Raw genomic sequence first — 21,243 nt, forward strand, 5'->3', positions numbered from 1 at the left:
ATGGAATATTACTCAGCCATCAAAAAGAATGAAATTTTGCCATTTGCAACTATGTGGATGGAGCTAGAGAGTGTTAGGCTAAGCAAAATAAGTCAGTCAGGGAAAGACAAATACCATATGATTTCACTCATATGCAGAATTTAAGAAACAAAACATGAACATAGGTAGAAAGAGAGAGAGAGGGGCAAACCATAAAATAGACTATTAACTATAGAGAACAAACGGACGGTTGCTGGAGGGGAGGTAGGTTGGGGGTGGGCTAAGTGGGTGATGAACATTAAGGAGGGCACTTGTGTGATAAGCACTGGGTGTTGTATGTAAGTGATGAGTCACAAAATTCTACTAAAACTAATATTACACTATATCTTAACTGAACTTAAATAACTTAAAAAATAAAGAAATAAGTAAAATGGGTATAATACCTCCAACCCCATAATTTTTCTTTTTTTTGGTGGGGGGGGAGGACAAAGGGAGAGGGAAAGAGAGAGAATCTTAAGCAGGCTGTACACCTAGCATAGAACCCAATGTGAGGCTTGATCTCATGATGCTGAGATCATGACCTGAGCTGAAATCAAGAGTTGGACACTTAACCAACTGAGCCATCCAAATGCCCCAACCCCATAATTTTTCTATAGGGATTAAATGAGACACTAAGGGTTATGCACTTATATCCGGGAACCAATAGATTGGAGACCTTTGTATAATATCAATAATAAGATTGAAAAATCATTTGAAAAAAAATGCCATTATCTATGAAAATCAACCATAAGCCTATAATATTATTGTCTAGGAAAAACTCCTGTGCGTCTGTGTACTCACAGAATACTTCTCCCCTGTAAATGTGTCACGTTTTTTGTCCTACCAAGCAATTTCTTCAATTCTCTGTGGACACCAAGTAGGTGTCCTACAATTTAACTCAATTCTGACACCATCTATCGGGGAATGGCATCAGACCCCACAGGCTAAGAGCTCGGCCCCACAAGACTCCTCCCCTCCCACTTCAGAGGCCAATCACAAGACCAGGTTGTCACCTGTGCTTCCATCCGAGGGCTATGAAGTGAGAGGTTTCCACAACCCCCTCCTTGGGCTCAGTAATTTACTAAAGTGGTTTATAGAAATGAGTTAGTACAAAAAGTAGTTTATTGCAAAAGATACAAATCAGAAATAGCCAGATGGAAGAGACATGTAGGGCAAAGTACGTAAGAAGAAGTGTAGAGCTTCCGTACCCTCTTGGGGTGCCACCCTCCCAGCGCCTCCACATGTTCACCAGCCTGAAAGCTCTTTCAGCCCTGCACTTTCAGGATTTTCATGGAGGCCTCCATACATAGGCATGATTGAAGGAATCATTGGGCATTATGGATTAATTTGACCTCCAGTCCTTTTCTCTTCCCTGGAAGTTGTGGAGGGGTTGGTTCCCGTGACAGCCCCTATCCTGTAGTTACTAGAGGCTTTCCAAAAATTACCTTTTATTAATACAGACTCAAAAAGGGGCTTGTTATGAATAACAAAATACCTTTATCACTCTTATCACAGGGAATTCCAAGAGTTTTAGGAGTTCTGTGCAGTTATTTTGAAGCTTTTTTTTTTTTTTTAATCAGGATCCCATCAAGTTTCACACATTGCCAATTGTAATTGTTATATATCTTTAAGTCTGGGACAGTCTCCCAAATTTTTCTTTTTAAGATTTTGTTTATTTATTTTATTTTATTTTATTTATTTATTTATGAGAGAGAGAGCACACAAGTATCTGTGGGGAGGAGCAGAGAGGGAGGGACAAGCAGACTCCCCACTGAACATGGAGCCTGATGAGGCGCTCAGTCCCATGACCCTGAGATCATGACCTGAGCCAAAATCAAGAGTTGGACACTCAACCTACAGAGCCACCCAGGCACCCCACAACCTTTTTTTTTTTTTTTTAGTGACATTAATTTTTTGAAGAGTCTGGAGCCATTGTCTTGTAGAGTGTCCCACATTCTGGATTCCTTTGTTTCCTCTTGGTACTCTTTAACTTTTCCCTTTATCTCATTGCATTCAGGTCACACGTTTTGAGCAGGAATGCTTTAAAGGTGTAGTTCTATTCATGTTGCATCTAACCAGAAAGCACATAATATCAGATCGTCTCACTCTCAGCGAAGATTAAACATGGTGACCACAAGATTATCTCCATTGTAAAAGCATATTTTTCTCTTTGCAGTTACTGAGTAATCTCTAGGATACATATAGCCTATTTCCAACAACTTTTCTTCCACGATCTTAACATCCATTAGTGATCTTTTTTGCCTGAATCAGTTATTTCGTTTGGTGTGGAAGATGGTGATTTTGTAACTCTGTCATTTCTTCTATATTTATTAACTGGCATTCTCTTCCGTCAAGAACTTTCCTCCCTACTACCTTCTCTCCTCCTTCCTTCTTGCTTGCTTTCTCTTTCATTTCACCTCATCATAAACTCAATATTGTTTCATCTATTGAACTCATTATAGACTTACACATTTGTTTTTTAAATTCTGTGGGGTATAATCACTGTTGGTTTTGATGTTCAAATTTGTCCCTGATTTAGCCAGTATTAGCCTTTTCAGGGCAGTCGCTTTTGAAATGACCCCATCAATTTTTGAGCGTATCCTTGCTTTCTGGTATAATTCGATATCCTAAGCCCACCTTCTGCCTTTCTGCCTCAGACTTGGAGTCAGATCTCATTTCTTTCAGTGAGAAATGTATCCAGAAATCAAGATCTAGGTACTAGGTGTGCTCATTATTACTAACATGTGCTTACATTTAGATTCTTCTGTGGACAGAGCTAGGAGATACATATGATTTTAACACTGGTTCAAATTATTATTACCTACTCAAATTTAACATTACAGGGAGTTTCCCCCCCTCACCATCTTGCATTTTATATTTATATCTCTTTCCACTTAGAGTAAAAATTTTATTTCTTAATCACATTAATATATTTACTTTTTTTCCTTATTATATAGCATATATAAAAACTGTTTTAAAATTACTTAGTAAACTGAGTAATGTTTAAGATTTCTGTCCTTAGAATATAGTCCACCAAGAAAGCATAGTCAGGACACGATGTTCAAAGACCATCTGAAATAGTGTTTTTCTGTGTGGTTATGATATCATTATGGTAAATATTTTGATTCATAGGTTTCTTTTCCTATTGAATATTAGGATTTGATTTTTCCTTCCTCTTTTATTTAATTTCATTTTTGGTGTACGGAATCATTTACGTCATTTGGAAATCAAAGCTATTGAGTTGTCTTGCTTCTCTCCTTAATCCTTCCACCGTTCTCACCCATCCCCTTATTCTCTTCATGTGCTTGAAAATTAAACCCATGTAGTGGAGTTTGATTTTCATGAAAGAGCGAAGTCTTATTATTCTCTTAATTGACATTTAAAATTCTTTGTATATTATTAAGTCACTGTTTCTTTGTTCAGAATTTCCCAGCAGTCATTAGGTAGTTTCTATAACATTTGGGAGAATATGACATAGAATATACATATATTTGCTATAGAACTGTTTAATATACTGTAACCACAAAAAATGGGAAATTGTTCTTTATCTCTTTAGTGTTTATTGAAATTTTAAGGTAGCCGACACTGGCGTATTTTATCAAAAGCTGAATAATCTTTTTTTTTTTCACAGTATAGTACATATTTTAGAGAAAACGAATAACCATGCTGTACATTAGATTCTAAAACTGACCGTTATTACTATGCTTTACAAAGAGAAGAGTCATACTTGCTGTCTGTCATTCATGCAAATGAATGATAAATGTGAAATAAGATGTTAGTTCTTCCCTGAAAAAGTGTATTTTGTAACTATTTGTGTGTGTGTGTGTGTGTGTGTGCATGTGTACGTATACATGTTTATATACCTATGTATATTTCTGTATCTATGTATCTTACGTAGATTATAATCTTAAAAGTAACCCATCCAAATCAATCAATAAACAAAATTTAAAAACCAAAAAAAGTAACCCATTCTGGTAGACTCTATTTCCTTTATTTTAGAAAGAGAAAATGAGATTCAGAAGTGTTGGGTGGGGCGCCTGGGTGGCACAGTGGTTAAGCGTCTGCCTTCGGCTCAGGGCGTGATCCCGGCGTTACGGGATCGAGCCCCACATCAGGCTCCTCCGCTTTGAGCCTGCTTCTTCCTCTCCCACTCCCCCTGCTTGTGTTCCCTCTCTCACTGGCTGTCTCTATCTCTGTCAAATAAATAAATAAAATCTTTAAAAAAAAAAAAAAGAAGTGTTGGGTGACCTGCCTGAGGCCACTTCACTACCAGAAGCCAGAATTGGGGCTCACAAACCCGTCCAACTGACCCGAGTGCCAGAGCTTCTTGTACTATACTGCTCTGCCCCCTCCTGTCTTCATTCTGTGGTCAGACTGAAAAAAGAAAGCAAAGTGTCACCTTATTGGACATCAGCTGGGAATGAGCATGTATAGAACAACTTGGATTTTTTTGCTTCCCTGCACTTGTTTGCTAGTTACTGTGAGAATGCTGCAATAATTGATTTTAGGGAACAAATAAAGTGGGTGAATTTGCAAATACATAATCAGGGAATAATGAGGATCAACTTTATGTATACACACACACACACACATGCACACATACATATATATAGAGAGAGAGAGCGTGTATTTTCTATCCTGTGGCTTTGTGGGATAATGGATGATGAAACTTGAAAGATTGCACAACTCAGTGATCTTCTAGCATCATAAGTCAGTGTCAAAAAATAGCATCCATTGAAATAGGGAGTTTACTGTTCTTTCATTGGTATGAGCTATTTCTTGGTCTAATGGCTATGACTTAGAACAAAAAAAGTTTATTTGAAAAATCTTGAAATAAACTTAGTATTAAAGTGTTTGTTGAGTGTGGAATTGACTTCCGTTGTCCCTTTTGCTCTAGGTAGATGTGAAGGTGGACCCCAAGGATTTGCGAATAGATACATTTCGAGCCAAAGGAGCAGGAGGGCAGCATGTTAATACAACTGATAGCGCGGTCAGACTTGTCCATATCCCCACAGGTAATCAAGTCTGTTTGCGTTTGTACTTTGGACCCGTTTTTAAGTCTTATAAAACTATTCAACATTGAGAAGAAAATGGTTTTGTGTTAGTGTCTCATTTCTTGCACAGACCCTTTAAAAGGTGACACTGGAGTCATGGGTCTCAGGTCCCCAGTGTGTTCACATTCCACTTCTGTTTGCAAGAGGCACCTCTCTCAGGATGCAGATGCTGAGCAGACCTATTCAGAGAAGCGGCCCAGGTATATTGGACAGCGGTGAGCAACCAGAGGTGTCTCAGCCTAAAAACAAACACGAAAGCAGTCCTGGACATGGCCCTGCAATGGCACTTTTGTCCTCTTATAGACTGACCCCTGGCTCCACTAGTCTGTGATACGTTAATACTGGTGTTTTAATATTGGTAATTTTGGTATACTATGAGGTAGTTTTGCAGCCCTTTCAGTGATTTAAATACTTCTGTCATTTTTCAGATTTTAAACTAAATTTTAAGCTTTTAAAATTTCTTTCCTTTTTAAAATTAATTTTGATGTTATTAAATTTTAAATGGTTTTAAAGGCCAGTGGGAAAGTCCTATAACAAAAATCTGCAGCTCCTTGCACTTCTTTTTCTTCCCCTTCCCTCCTTCCTTGACCCTAAAGCCCCATTACCTACAGGCAATCAGTTTAAACGCTTAGCTATTTTTTCTGGTAATTACCTTGTGTATCCAAATATTAGGCATATCTTGCTCTTCTGATCGACTAGTTGTAAGATTACATACATATTGACTTCTTAATGTAGTAGATGAAGACTAGGCTCTCATAATATCCTCTTTTCCTCTTCCTAATATGTTTATATTTTGGCAAAATTAATCTTCACTACTTTCATGTAAAGAGTAAGTATATAGTGTTCACTGCTGAGCCAGGCAGCATACAGGTAACCCACCACTTTTCAAAAATTCACATGAAGCTGCTTCACTTTTATGAAAGACCTACATTATACCTGTTCTCACCAAATCTAAATCTGAAATCTAAAAAGGATTTTCATTTTTGCAAAAAAAGGTGAAAAGCAAAAATAGCGTTCAGCATTTATTTTGCAGCTAACTGTTGTAGAAGCTTGGCACACCCTGGGCAAGGAGAGCCGCCCCGCCCCAGCTCCTTCCCTGGAACCATATCAGCATCTCAGCTTCAAGCTGCCACAGCTTTGAACTCTGTCTGTGAGCATCTGGGCTCTATCTCAGTTTATTTTCCCAATTTATTTTGTGCATCTGTTAGCAAGATGTGTTTTAATAACAGTTTTTTTGAGGGGGGTCTGGGAATGCTCAAAAATTTTTCCATATAACTTAATGGTAAGTGCTCTTCACAGCATTTCAGCCTATGAAAGATTTCATAGGACTGTTCTACTTTCTGATAGCAGGGGAGACTTACACTGTGATTTCATTTCCTAGAGTTAATCATTACTTCATTGCTTCTCTTAGACTCTGAGTCTTCCTTGATCTTCCAAAAGCTCTGTAAAATGAAATTAACCCAATTTTCTACAGGGCTAACGCGGGTGGCAACACCTCTGATAGAGCTCTCCCTTAATCTGCTCTCATCTAGAGCGGTTGCTCTCCAGGGCTGCAAAGCAGAGATTGTTCTGGACACTGACAGGGAATTCCCTTTGACCCTATTCTGTGTTAGATCCTCCTGTTTCTTGGATCCCATCTCATCTCTCTTAGTTTATACCTTCATTTTAGTGAAGTCCTTTTTCAAGTGGTTTCCTGAGAAAAGATGCATGAGACATACGTATTTTGAAAATAGCTTTATTCTAACCTCAAACTTCACCAACCATGAATACTTGATTGGAAATCATTTCCACTTAGAACATTTAAGACTTTTGTCATTCATCATTTTTTCTTTCTTTAATTTTTTAAAAAATATTTTATTTATTTATTCATGAGAGACAGAGAGAAGGAGGCAGAGGGAGAAGCAGGCTCCCCATGGAGCAGGGAGCCCGATGTGGGACTCGATCCCAGGACCCTGGTATCATGACCTGAGCCAAAGGCAAGTGCTTAACCAACTGAGCCACCCAGGCACCCATATTTCTTCTTTAAGTAGGCTCCTAGCCCAGCATGGAGCCCAATGCAGTGCTTGAACTCGTGACCCTGAGATCAAGACCTGAGCTGAGATCAAGAGTTGGACGCTTAACCAACTGAGCCACCCAGGTGCCCCTGTCATTCATTGTATTTGTTGCTTTCAATATGGAGACTCATGCCTTTTGTTTTGTCTTGTTTTGTTTTGTTTTGTTTTGTTTTGTTTTGTTAGAGCGCAAGCAGGGGGAGCAACAGGCAGAGGGAGAAGCAGGCTCCTCGCTGAGCAAGGAGCCTGATGTGGGACTCGATTCCAGGACCCTGGAATCATGACCTGAGCTGAATGCAGATGCTTAACCAACTGAGCCACCCAGACATGCCAAGTTCTGAAATATTTTCTTCAATAATTTCTTATTTACTGTTTTCTTTGTTCTTCCTGGAATTTCTGTGAGTCAGATGTTAGACCTCTTGGATTTATTGTTTGTCTTCTTTTTTTTCCTTTCACATTGTCTATCACTTTGTGTTTTAGGTTTTTCCCCCAGCACTTCTACTGAATTTTAAAAATTTGTTCTTTTTTTAAATTTTCACAAGCTCTTTTTTAATTCTCAGAATTGTCCCATTTTTATAGCATCCTTTTGTTATTATCGATTCATTTTTCTTTTTTTATTCAAAAATATTAATTTTTGAAGTTTTTTTCTGCTTCCTGCAATGTCCCCATTTTCTTTGAGTTTATTTTTTTCCGTTTCACTCGTACTTTCTGGTTAGGAAGGTCTAGGAACTCTTCGTTGTCTATGTCTATTCATAACAAGAGTGAGGTTCTAAAAGCTCTGAGTGCTTGGGTGCCACTTACCCGCTAGTAAGTTTCACTGTAGGGCAGTTAGACGATTAATTAGCTTTTTTATTAGGGACTACCAAATGTCAATGTTTTCCATGTTTTCACTTGGATAGTTTGTTTTCTCCTGAGTAGGACCCTGAGATGTATCCTGAGATACCTTTAAGAGTAAGGTCAGGGTCTCACCATTCAATAAATAAATTTACTTATTCCTCTTATTTTCAGTCCCAGTCTTATACTTACTCATCTTTGTACCAAGTCTCAGGTCAAACTTCCCTCATTCAATTCTCCAAAAACTATACCTTCTGCCTCCTACAGATCAAGGGAGGGGACTTAAACATCTACTTCAAGACTTTCTGTTTTTAGCCCCCAACTTGTGAAGTACCTGGTGTCTCAATTGCTGAGCCTTTCTGGTACTCAGCAGGGCAAAGAGGCTAGTTTGTAGTCAGCTCTCCCACTACAGGGAATTGCGTTTAACCTTCCTCCCCACTGCTAGGTCATCTACCATTCTTCCATATGCTTTCCGCCTTTATATATGTTGTTTGGGGCTGTGTGCATCACCTGTTTTTATTTTGTATTTCTGTTTCTCGTTCTTGTTGTTTTCGTGTGATTTTTAAATGAGGAGGCCATCTTGAAGTCAGATGTTACCTTTAAATTTTAAAATTCATTTTCAGCCAATTATTTTGGCTTGTACTGTTTATAATAGCAAACGTTAATGTAACCTAAATATCCAGCAACAGGGTAATTTTATAATCTCTCTCAAGTTTTCTTTGATTTTTATTCCATAAGAAACTGTAAAAACTGAGAATATGTACATAAGCAAAAGAACAGAAAACATCTATAACCATTCCCAATAACCACTCTTGGTATATATCTTTGGTGTATTGAATTCTTTTGAATTCTTTTCTTTGCACATAGAAATATATCCTTTCTCACTAAAAATGAGGTGATAATTTTTGTAACTTACCAGAATTTACCTAAGAAATCCACAAATTTTTGGATACTTAGAATGTTTTACCTTAACCTTGTATTGCAGGATATTATTCTATATTATAAACTGTCCAGAATAGTAATAATGAGTTGAAGCTGAATTAGAAATTAAAATGCGAAAAAGTCAGGTAAAAGTGATAAAAATTCTGATAAAAATGAACCAGAATATTTTAAAACCTACACTCTTGTGCAGCCATAAATAATGACTTTACAAAAAGTGATCAGTGTTTTTGTTGCCAAACTTACCTTGGGCCAAATTAGCTTTTAGCCACTTAGATCTAGTTCTTTGACTTAAAAGAGGCCTTAGAGTTTACCCTCAAACCTTCCCTTAGGCAATGCATTACAAGGGGTACTGACTCTTATGAATCCATGTTGTTATGAGCAAGTGATTTCTTGAGTCAACTGTGTACTTGGAGGTTTACTGTGATTTCAGCATCTATTGCAAAGAAAACTCAGCCTTTTTTCTATTCTGTCCACTCCACGTCTAAGGAACTATGTCCCTGCTAGACTTGAAAGTGAGAGCTGTAGGTCATTCTTCCATTCCCCTCTTACAAATGGACTCTGAAGACACATTTTTTTCTAACCTACTGCTTCAATAGAACTCCAGTTTTCAACCACTGGAAGAATGGTACCATGGGGTATGGTTAAATGTTTGTTCAGGGAAAAGTTACTTTTTTTTTGGGTAAATTTATCAAATCAAGGTGAAGACATTAATATTTTGTGCTTTCAAGCAAGCTTTCTAGTTTCTTACCAGTTAGCGAAAGTGGGCCTCTGTAATTCTTACACTGTATTCCTTCATCATCATAGATTATGGATAATACCTAATTCTTCCAAATCAAATTTAATTTTTTACTTCATTTTGTACTTGTAAGATTACAGGATTTTTATTTAAGCTTTGATTATGTGTAATTTCTTTCAGCTAATCTAAGAACTCATCAACTGAAAGACCCATCACTTTTTTTTTTACTAGGAAGAACTATAAAAAACACTACCAATTAAGCTATCATAAGCCAATGAGTGTAAGATGCATCTCAAGTTCAGAGATGTTCATCTTTTTTAATGAGCTATTCAGAATAAATATGGTATATTTGTTCTCATTTATAATTGAAAATCTTTTAAGTAATAAATGTAGTTATTTAGCAAATATATATTAAATACCCAATCAGTACTATTGCTACCTGGAATTTTGGAATCTCCTGTAGAGTACTGAAACAACACTGAGAAAAGTTTGTTTGTTTGTATTTCAAAGCCCATTTACAGTTTTTTAACAACCCCAGCATCTTATTTCAACAGCTCTTCTATTATTCAGCTTACCTCCCCCTACCCTAATTCTCTATTCCTAAGGAATACATATGATTCAATACTCCTCTATAGAAAGTATATTAAAATATATGATCAAGTGATTCCCTTGGGAATTACTGAGCTGGTGAGAGTTTCAAGCTAAAAATTCCAACCTGAGCCACTGGATAGCGCCAATGTATAAGCAAAGCTTCCTGCCAGTCTACTGAGAAGAAGAGGAATTTTAAGGAAAGCTTATGAATGTCTAGCCGCCTTGAAATGAGTATTTTCATATCCTTTTGGGTGGTGAAAAAAAAAAATAGCAGATCCAGGACAGCTCCAGGCAAATGCCTGAAGATGAAAGCAAGTTGGTGCCCCAGCCCAAACACAAAGCTTCAGTAAAGCAGTCAAGAATAAGCTAATAGGAGCGCCTGGGTGGCTCAGTCGTTAAGCCTCTGCCTTCAGCTCAGGGCATGATCCCAGGGTTCTGGGATCAAGCCCCGCATCGGGCTCCCTGCCCCGCTGGGAGCCTGCTTCTTCCTCTCCCACTCCCCCTGCTTGTGTTCCCTTTCTCACTGGCTGTCTCTCTCTCTGTCAAATAAATAAATAAAATCTTTTAAAAAATAAAAAATAATAAGCTAATAGACTGATGAATCACAGACCTGTACCCCTGAAACAAATAATATGCTATATGTTAATAATAGTAAAAAAAAAAAAAACCAACTGTATAAAGCAGCAGTAATAGTACCTTGGAGGGTTAAAATTTAAAAATATCATTAACATTCAAAAAAGAAAGAATAGTAGAGGTGAAACCTAGGTGTTTCTGCTAAAAGTATTAGCAGGTGTAGATTGTAGCTTATTTAGACAGAGTGAAAACATAATTTGGAGAGTAGAATTTTGTTTGGGGACAGTAGAATTTTATAGGAATTTTTAAAGTCTCCACCAAAATAGTTGCCACTATATCAGTTCAGCTGGCCTAAGCTAATATGGTTTTTGGGTTTTGTGATTCAGAAAGAAAAGTACTTTTCACCTCTCATGTACCTGAGAGTGGGATTGGACACAGACCTTCAGAGTGGGAGCAACAAAGTTAAAAACAGCACAGCCTGAAATTTCAAGGGTCACTATTTCAGGTCTAGATTTGGGCTAGTAAGTGGGCTACACAGTGGGTGAAACCCACCCAAATCCAGAAGTTGGCTAACAAAAACATGCATGATTAGATGTGGGTTTAGTTGAATTTAGAGCCCAGACAACCGAGAAACATTCACTCTAAACTCTTCCTTGTAAAGAGTTTTGTTTCTCTTCGTCGGTTTCTATGTACAACAACAATATATACAACATCTATATATTGATCCTTGAACAACATGGAAATTAGGGGTGCTAACCCCCCCAGCCCCTTGCAGTCAAAAATACACATATAACTTTTGATTACCTCGAAACTTGACTACTAATAGCCTACTGTTGACGAGAAAGAAACCTTACCAATATCATAAACAGTGATTAACACAGATTTTGTGTTGTATGTATTATATACTGCATTCTCTTTTTTAAAGATTTTTTTAAATTTTTATTTATTTGTTAGAGAGAGAGGGAGGTAGAGGGAGAAGCAGGCTCCCTGCTGAGCAAGGATCCCGATGCAGACTCCATCCCAGGACCCTGGGATCATGACCTGAGCTGAAGGCAGACGCTTAACTGAGCCACCCAGGTGTTCCCTATATACTGCATTCTTATAATAAATTAAGCTAGAGAAAAGGAAATGTTATTAAGAAAATCAAAAGGAAGGAAAAATACATTTATAATTCTATATTGTAAAAAAAATCTGTGTATAAGTGAACTTGTGCTGTTCAAACCTGTGTTGTTCAAAGATCAACTGTACAGTCATTTTTATTTTTTTCTATTCATTTTATTATTATTTTTAAGTCCAGTGTAATTAACTTACACTGTTATATTAGTTTCAAATATATAGTGTGTGTGTGTGTATATATATGTATAATATGTATACATAATTTAACAATTTTATACATTACTCAGTGCTCATTACAATAACTGTACCCTTAATCCCCGTTACCTACCTGCCCTCTGGTAACCACCATTTCGTTCTATATATTTAAGAGTGTTTTTTCGTCTTCGTTTTTCTTTGTGTGTTTGTTTTGTTCCTTAAATTCCACATATGAATGAAATCACTGGTATTTGTCTTTCTCTAGCTGACATTTCACTTACCATTATGCCCTCTACATCCATGTTGTTGCAAATAGCAAGATTTCATTCTTTTTTTAAATTCTTTTTTATGGCTGAGTAATGTGCCATTATGGATATGTTATATATATAAATATTTTTCTTTTTCAAATTTTTATTTAAATTCTTGTTAACATATAGTGTAATATTGGTTTCAGGAGTAGAGTTTAGTGATTCATGTCTTACATGTAACACCCGGTGCTCATCACAACAAGTGCCCTCCTTAATGCCCATCACCCATTTAGCCCATCCCCCGCCTACTTCCCCTTCATCAACCCTGTTTGTTCTCTATCATTAAGAGTCTCTTATGCTTTGCATCCCTCTCTTTTTTTCCCCTTCCCTTATGTTTATCTCTTTTGTTTCTTAATTCCACACACGAGTGAAATTGTAAGGTATTTGTCTTTCTCTGACTGACTTATTTTGTTTAGCATAATACTCTAGCTCCATCCACGTTGTTGCAAATGGCAAGATTTCGTTCTCTTTGATGGCTGAATAATAATATTCCATTGTGTATATATATATATGCACCACATCTTCTTTATCCATTCATCTGTTGGTGGACAGCTGCGCTCTTTCCATTGTTTGCTTATTGTGGACATTACTGCTGTAAACATTGGGGTACGTGTACCCCTTCCACTCTGAGTTTTTGTATCCTTTGCGTAAATACCTAGTAGTGCAATTGCTAGGTCATAGGGTAGTTCTGTTTTTAACTTTTTTGAGTTGTGAAAACATACTGTTTTCCAGAGTGGCTGCAGCAGCTTACATTCCCATGAACAGTATAAGAGGGTTCCCCTTTCTCTGCATCCTCACCAACATTTGTTGTTTCCTGACTTGTTAAATTTAGCCATTCTGACAGGTGTGAGGTGGCATCTTATTGTGGTTTTCATTTGTATTTCCCTGATGCCGAGTGATGTTGAGCATCTTCTCATGTATCTGTCGGCCACTTGGATGTCTTCTTTGGAAAAATATCTATTCATGTCTTCTGCCCATTTCTTAACTGGATTATTTGGCTTTTTGGGTATTGAGTTTGATAAGTTCTTTATAGATTTGGGGTACTAACCCTTTATCAGGTTTTTGCAAATATCCTCTCCCACTCCATAGGCTGCCTTTTAGTTCTGTTGATTGTTTCCTTTGCTGTGCAGAAGCTTTTTATCGTGATGAAGTCCCAGTAGTTCATTATGCTTTTGTTTCCCTTGCCTTTGGAGACGTGTCTAGTAAGAAGTTGCTATGGCCAGGGTCAAAGAGGATGCTGCTTGTGTTCTTCTCTAGGATTTTGATGGTTCATACATTTTGAATTTATTTTTCTGTATGGTGTAGGAAAGTGGTCCAGTTTCATTCTTCTGCATGTGGCTGTTGAGTTTTCCCAACACCATTTGTTAAAGAGACTCTTTTTTCCACTGGATATTCTTTACTGCTTTGTCGAAGATTAGTTGACCATATAGTTGTGGGTCCATTCCTGGGTTTCCTATTCTGTTCCATTGATCTATGTGTCTGTTTTTGTGCCAGTACCGTACTGTCTTCATGATGACATCTTTGTAATATAGCTTGAAGTCTGGAATCCTGATGCCTCCAGCTTTGCTTTTCTTTTTCAGGATTTCTTTGGCTGTTTGGGGTCTCTTCTGGTTCCATACAAATTTTAGGATTGTCCTAGCTCTATAAAAAATGTTGGTGTTATTTTGATAGGGATTGCATTGAATGTATAGATTGCCTTGGGTAGTATAGACATTTTAACAATGTTTGTTCTTCCAACCCATGAGCATGGAATGTTTTTTCCATTTCTTTGTGTCCTCTTCAATTTCTTTCATAAGTATTCTATAGTTTTCAGAGTACAGATCTTTTACCTCTTTGGATAGGTTTATTCCTGGGTATCTTAGGGTTTTTGGTGCAAGTGTAAATTTCTTTTTGATTTCTTTTGATTGATTTCTTTTGAAATCCTCCTTGATTTCTTTTTCTGCTGCTTCATTATTGATGTATAGAAATGAAACAGATTTCTGTGCATTGATTTTATATACTATGGCTTGCTGACTTCTCCTGTATCAGTTCTAGCAATTTTTTGGTAGAGTCTTTCAGGTTTTCTACATAAGAGTGTAACATTATCTGCAGATAATGAAAGTTTAACTTCTTCCTTGCTATTTGGATACCTTTTATTTCTTTTTGTAGTCTGATTGCTGAGGCTAAGATTTCCAGTATTACGTTAAATAGTAATGGTGAGAATGGATATCCCTGTCTTCTTCCTGACCATAGATGTAAACCTCTCAGTTTTTCCCCAATGAGGTTGATACTAGCTGTGGGTCTTCCATATCTGGCTTTTATGATGTTGAGGTATGTTCCCTCTATACCTACTTTGTTGAGGGTTTTTAATCAAGAATGGATGCTGTATTTTGTCAAATGCTTTTTTTTCTGCATCTATTGAGAGGATCATATAGTTCTTTATCCTTTCTTTAATGTGGTTTATCACGTTGAGTGATTTGCAGATATTGAACCACCCCTGCAGCCCAGGAATAAATCCCACTTGGTCGTGGAGAGTAATCCTTTTAATGTACCTTTGGATTCAGTTTGCTAGTATCTTGTTGAGAATTTTTGCATCTGTGTTCATCAGGAATATTGACCTGTAATTGTCCTTTTTAGTGGGGACTATGTCTGGTTTTGGGATCAAGGTAATGCTGGTCTCATAGAATGAGTTTGGAAATTTTCCTTCCATTTCTATTTTTTGGAACACTTTCAGAAGAATAGGTATTAATTCTTCTTTAAATGCCTGGTAGAATTCCTCTGGGAAGCCATCTGGTCCTGGACTCTTATTTGTTGGGAGATTTTTATTTATTTATTTTTTAAGATTTTTATTTATTTGAGAGTGAGTGAGAGAGAGAGAGAGAGAGAGCATGAGCAGGGAGAGGGGCAGAAGGAGAGGGAGAAGCAGGCTCCCCACCAAACAGGGAGCCCAACTTGGAGCTATATGCCAGGACCCCGGGATCACAACCTGAGCTGAAGGCAGACGCTTAACTGACTAAGCCACCCAGGTGCCCCTTGTTGGGAGATTTTTGATTACTGATTCAGTTTTGTTACCTGTTATAGGTCTGTTCGAATTTTCTATTTCTTCTTGTTTCAGTTTTGGTAGCTTGTATGTTTCTAGGAATTTGTCCATTTCTTCCAGATTGTCCAGTTCATTGGCATATAATTTTTCAGAATATTCTCTTATAATTGTTTATATTTCTGTGGTGTTGCTTGTGATCTTTCCTCTTTCATTCGTGATTTTATTTATTTGGGTCCTTCCTCTTTTCTTTTTCATAAGTCTAGGTTGGGGCTTATCAATTTTATTAATTCTTTCGAAGAATCAGCTCTTAGTTTCGTTGATCTGTTCTACTGTTTTTTGTTTGTTTGCTTCAATATGGATTATTTCTGCTCTAAGTTTTATTATTTCTCTCTTCTGCTGACTTTAGGCTCTATTTGCTGTTTCATTTGTAGCTTCTTTAGGTGTAAGGTTAGGTTGTGTATTTGAGACTTTTCTTGCTTCTTGAGATAGGCCTGTATTACAATATATTTCCCTCTTAGGACCACCTTTGCTGCATCCCAAAGGTTTTGGACTGTCATGTTTTCATTTTCATTTGCTTCCATGTATTTATTAAAAATTTCTTCTTTAATTTCCTGGTTAGCCCATTCATTCTTTAGAAGGATGTTCTTTAACCTACATGTATTTGTGGTCTGTCCAATTTTTTTCTTGTGGTTGACTTCAAGTTTCAAAGCATATGGTCAGAAACTATGCATGGTATGATCTCAGTTTCTTTGTACTTCTTGAGGGCTAATTTGTGACCCAGTGTGTGATCTATTCTGGAGAATGTTCCATGTGCACTCGAAAGGAATGTGTTTTCTGCTGCTTTAGGATGGAATGTACTGAATATATCTGTTAAGTCCATCTGGTCCAGTGTATCATTCAAAGCCCTTGTTTTCTTGTTGATCTTCTGCTTAGATGACCTGTCCATTGCTGTGAGTGGAGTGTTAAAGTCTCTTACTGTTATTGTATTATTATCAATGAGTTTCTTTATGTTTGATATTCATTGATTTCTATTTGGGTATTCCCAAGTTGGGGGCATAAATATTTACACTTGTTAGATCTTCTTGTTGGATAGACCCGTTTATTGATATAGTGTCCTCCCTCAGCTCTTGTTACAGTCTTTGATTTAAACGTTAGTTTGTACTCTGACTTTCTTTTGATGTCCGTTAGCAGGATAGATGGTTCTCCACCCCCTCACTTTCAGTTTGCAAGTGTGTTTAGGTATAAAATGAGTTTCTTCTCTCTCTCTCTCACTCTTTCTTGCTCTCACATAAGTAAATAAAATCATTAAAAAGGGGAGGGCTCCTGGGTGGCTCAGTTGGTTTAAGCATCTGCCTTCAGTTCAGGTCATTATCCCAGCCAGGGTCCTTGGCTCGAGTCCCACATCGGGCTTCCTGCTCAGTGGAAAGTCTGCTTCTCCCTCTCCCTCGCCGCTTTTCCCTGCTCGTGGTCTCTCGCTCACTCTCTGTTTCTCAAATAAATAAATAAAATCTTTAAAAAATATATAAATAAATAAATTAAATGAGTCTTTTTAGGCAGCATATAGATATGGGTCTTATTTTTTTATCCATTCTAATACCCTGTGTCTTTTGATTGGAACATCTAGTCCATTTGCATTCAGAGTGATTTTTGATGCGTACGAATTTAGTGCCCATAAAGTTGGTGTTTCTGGTGATGTTCTCTCTTCCTTTCTGGTCTTTGTTGCTTTTGGTCTTTTTTTCCCCACTCATAGAGTTCCCTTTAATATTTTTTGCAGGGCTGGTTTAGTGGTCACAAACTCCTTTAATTTTTGCTTGTCTTGGAAACTCTTTATTTCTCCTTTTATTGTGAATGACAGCCTTGCTGGATAAAGTATTCTTGGCTGCATATTTTTCCCATTCAGCATGGTGAATATATCATGCCAGTGCTTTCTGGCCTGCCAAGTTTCTGTGGACAGATCTGCTGGGAACCTGAGATGTCTTCCCTTGTAGGTTAAGGACATTTTTCCCTTGTTAATTTCAGGATTCTTTCCTTGTCTGTGTATTTTGTGAATTTGACTATGATATGTCTTGGTGATGGCCAGCTTTTGTTGAATTTAATAGGAGTTCTCTGTGCTTCTTGGATTTTGATATCTGTTTCCTTCCCCACATTAGGGAAGTTTTCAGCTATAATTTGCTCACATAAACCTTCTGTCCCTTTTTCTCTTTCTTCTTCTCTGGGACTCCTATGATATGAATGTTATTATGCTTTAAAGAGTCACTGATTTCCCTACATCTACATTCATGATCCAACACTTTCCTTACTCTCTTCTTTTCAGCTTCATTATTTTCCATAATTTTATCATCTACATCTGTATCCTGTGCTCGTCCATCCTTGTTATCGTTATTACATCCAGTCAGTTTTGCATCTTGGTTATAGCATTTTTTACTTTAGCCTGACTAGTTTTTTTAGTTCTTTTATCTCTGCAGTAAGGGATTCTCTAGTGTCTTATATGCTTTTCTCAAGCCCAGCTAGTATCCTTATAATTGTTTTAAATTCTCGTTCAGGCATCTTACTTCTGTCTGTATGGATTAAATCCCTGGCTGTTACTTCTTCCTGTTCTTTCTTTTGGGGTGAATTCCTCTGCCTTGTCATTTTTGTCTAGGTCACTTTTTTTGTGATTGTTAGGAAAGCCTGTTATATTACTGCTCCTGAGAGTAATGGCTATATTAAGAAGAGGTTCCCCCCCCCACCCCACCCCGGCAAGGAAAAGAGGTCCTATACTGTCTTGGGCCTAGTGATTCAGGAGGTGTTTCAGAGCGTGCACTCTGCTGTTGTGTTTTGTCCTCTCCTTCCCTCAGGTCAGTCCTCTGCAGTTTCTCATTGCCTACAGTGAGGGGTGTTTGGACCTTGTCCAGTGTGTGGCAAGTTTTAACTAGCTGTGCTTTGGTCTGCTTGTTATAAGAAGCTAGATCCAGGGGTCCCTGGGTGGCTCGGTGGGTTAAGCGTGTCTGCCTTTGGCTCAGGTCATGATCCCAGGGTCCTGGGATCAGGCCCCATGTCAGGCTCCCATGCTTCTCCCTCTCCCTCACCTTCTCCCCCTGCTTGTGCTCTCTCTCTCTCTCTTTCTCCCTCTGTCAAAAAAATAAATAAAATCTTTAAAAAAAAAAAAAAAAAAAGAAGAAGGTAGATCCTATTTCCCCTAGAGCTAAAGCTTTCCAGCACTATGTGATCAGTAGACGTGGTGCTTGTAAGGGGTCCGTGCTGGTCTTCTGGGGTGGGGCCTGCTGTGCTGATTCTCAGGCCAACTTTCCCTAGTGGAGACACACATGCAGGGGGAGGTGGTGGGGTTGGGGAAGCTTGGTGTAAGCAGCTTCAGCCCCCACTGGGTGGCACTGTGTTGCCCACTGAAGTCAGTCAGTGCTGATGGGCAGGGGAGAAAATTGCCTTTCCCCGCACTCTCTCTCTCCTGGAGCAGGGAGTTTGCACCAGCACTCTTCAGGAAGTCCTCACAGATGAGCAAACAATCACCCCTCCTTGTCCCTGGCGTCCGTCAGATCCCTGCCTTCACCCTGTTTGTATCCGAGCTGTTTGCGTACTAGGCAGCACAATACTGCTGTGTTTTATCTCAGGCACATGGCTGTGTTTCAGAACTCCAAATTGTAGGGATCCACACGCACAGACCCACACTGATCCTCTTGGGGAAGGTCTGGCCACACTGGCTGCTGCTGGTTTGTCCCAGAAAAGCAGTCACACAGCCGCACAGGGGTTTATGGTAAAGCACAGCTGATCGCCAGCACCCAGGTTTGTTGTGCTCAGCCAGTGTCTCTGTTCCTATGGAGGGAACAGGGACACACATTGGCTCCACTAGTTCTTCTGTCCCCAGAAAGGCCATGCCACCACGCCCAGATGCACTCCAAAAAGGGGAGTTCTTTCTACCCATATGACCAGGGGATGCTCAGACCCCACTGCCCACTTCCAGGGCTCCACCCTCCTTTCCCACCAAAGTACCACTAAGCCTGCCAGGCACAACCCCATCGATGGCACAGTCTTCTAAAACTTCAGACTTTGCGCTCCGCTGCTTATACAAACGAGCAGTAGTCAGCCCCTCCACTTTTCCCTGTCACTGGTTTTGGGGAATAGGGTTTTTTTTTGTGCAATCCCCTGCCTGTTGCTTCTCTCTCTCTCCCTCACTGTCTCACTCCTTTCCCCATGATCAGGGCTCCCTTCCCTCCGAAGCACCCCCAGCTTTTCTCTCCCCCAAATCAACTCTCCACTACTCCCACCTTCCATGAGGTGGCTGTTTTTCTACCTGTAGATGTGCAATTTGTGCTGTCAGTCCTCAGATCAATTCCTTGGGTGTTCAGAATGATTTGATATTTATCTAGCTGTGTTCGAGGGATGAGGCAAGCTTAGGGTCCCCCTACTCCTCTGCCATCTTAACTCCTAAATATATACCTTTATAAATCTATACCCATATCTTCTTTATCCATTCATCTATTTTTTTAAGGTTTTATTTATTTATTTGAGAGAATGAGAGAAGGCAAGGCTGACTCCCTGCTGAGCAGGGAGCCCCATGCCCCTGGGATCATGACCTAAGCCGAAGACAGCCGCTTCACCAACTGAGCCACCCAGGCGCCCCCTATCCATTCATCTATTGATGGACACTTGGGTTGTATAAAGTCATTTTTAAAACATCAGCTCTGTGTGAATTTGTGGCTTAAGGGGTGAAAGCTGAGTGCTCCTTGACTAAAACAGAGAGTGGAGCAGCACTGCCTGGGGGTGGGACCCTGTGTTGGGCTGTCTGTCCGAATGAGCTGGGAGGGAGAGGCAGAGCTGTGGGAATGAAAGTATGTGTAACCATCTACAGATGCTACTGCTTCCAGTCTTCGCATCTGAAATATCTCCTTCAGATCTCAGAATCGAAATAGCCATCTATTGCTTTTATCAGCATGATTCAGGTACAGTTTCTAAAGTATGCGAAGTCTGAATTGTTTTTAATCCTTTGTGAGCTTTTCCTGATTAGCCTTTCCTCCTTTAGAATGTTCCTGAGGCCTATCTCTTTTTTTTCCAGTTTTATTGAGATAACATTGGCATCTCAGTTCTATCTTAATTTGGCTTCTGGAGGCTACAGTTTACCTCTGATCCTTGTTATTTTTCAGGGCTTGTAGTAGAATGCCAACAAGAACGATCACAGATTAAAAATAAAGAAATAGCTTTGCGTGTGTTGAGAGCTAGACTGTACCAGCAGATTATTGAGAAAGACAAGTGTCAGCAACAAAGTACTAGAAAACTGCAGGTAAGATTTATATTGTATAATAATAGCTTTGTGGGGCACCCAGCTGGTTCAGTCAGAAGAGCATGTGACTCTTGATCTCGGCGTCATGAGTTCAAGTCCCATGTTGGATGTAGAGATTGCTTAAAATAAAAAATAATAATAATATCCCTGCACAACAGTCATCATTTTATGTAGAAATTGTAGCATTTGTTCTTGATCAAATGGGAATATCTTATAGCATAGGGAAACATGCTTATTTGTAAATAAGCAATAATTTCATGCGTATGGACTAACAGATTATGGCTACATTTGGATGTGCCAGTTTGAAAATGAACAGATGAGATATGTGTAAACTCAGAATTCTTTCCCACTTGTTTCCCTCCAGTGTTTGTATCATGACTGTTTTGAGAGGAGATTAGATTAAAAGATAAAATAATTCTCTGGAAATTAAGAGATTTGCAGATTTTTTATTTAAAAACCTGTGCTTTTTTATTAAAACTCTGTGGGATCAAAAGTAAAAGGCACTGCAAAAAACTGGTAATGATGATTGTT

The 21,243-nt window shown here is 38.6% G+C and overlaps 1 protein-coding gene across 7 annotated transcripts in view; it reads left to right on the top strand.

The window, feature by feature from the left end:
* MTRF1 (mitochondrial translation release factor 1) overlaps nt 1–21,243 on the top strand; it is a 51,690-nt gene that overhangs the window by 22,084 nt on the left and 8,363 nt on the right. For 5 of the 7 annotated variants that reach the window (XM_008706798.2, XM_008706797.2, XM_008706800.2 and 2 more), the window contains 2 exons: nt 4,916–5,033; nt 20,576–20,712. In XM_008706798.2, the coding sequence (XP_008705020.1) occupies nt 4,916–5,033; nt 20,576–20,712 (255 nt within the window). The remainder of the gene's footprint in view (nt 1–4,915; nt 5,034–20,575; nt 20,713–21,243) is intronic. The other 2 variants (XR_005832864.1, XR_005832863.1) reach the window with 1 other exon arrangement.

This window comes from Ursus maritimus, unplaced genomic scaffold, assembly GCF_017311325.1.
Source record: "Ursus maritimus isolate PB19 unplaced genomic scaffold, ASM1731132v1 scaffold_10, whole genome shotgun sequence".
Lineage (NCBI taxonomy): Eukaryota > Metazoa > Chordata > Mammalia > Carnivora > Ursidae > Ursus > Ursus maritimus.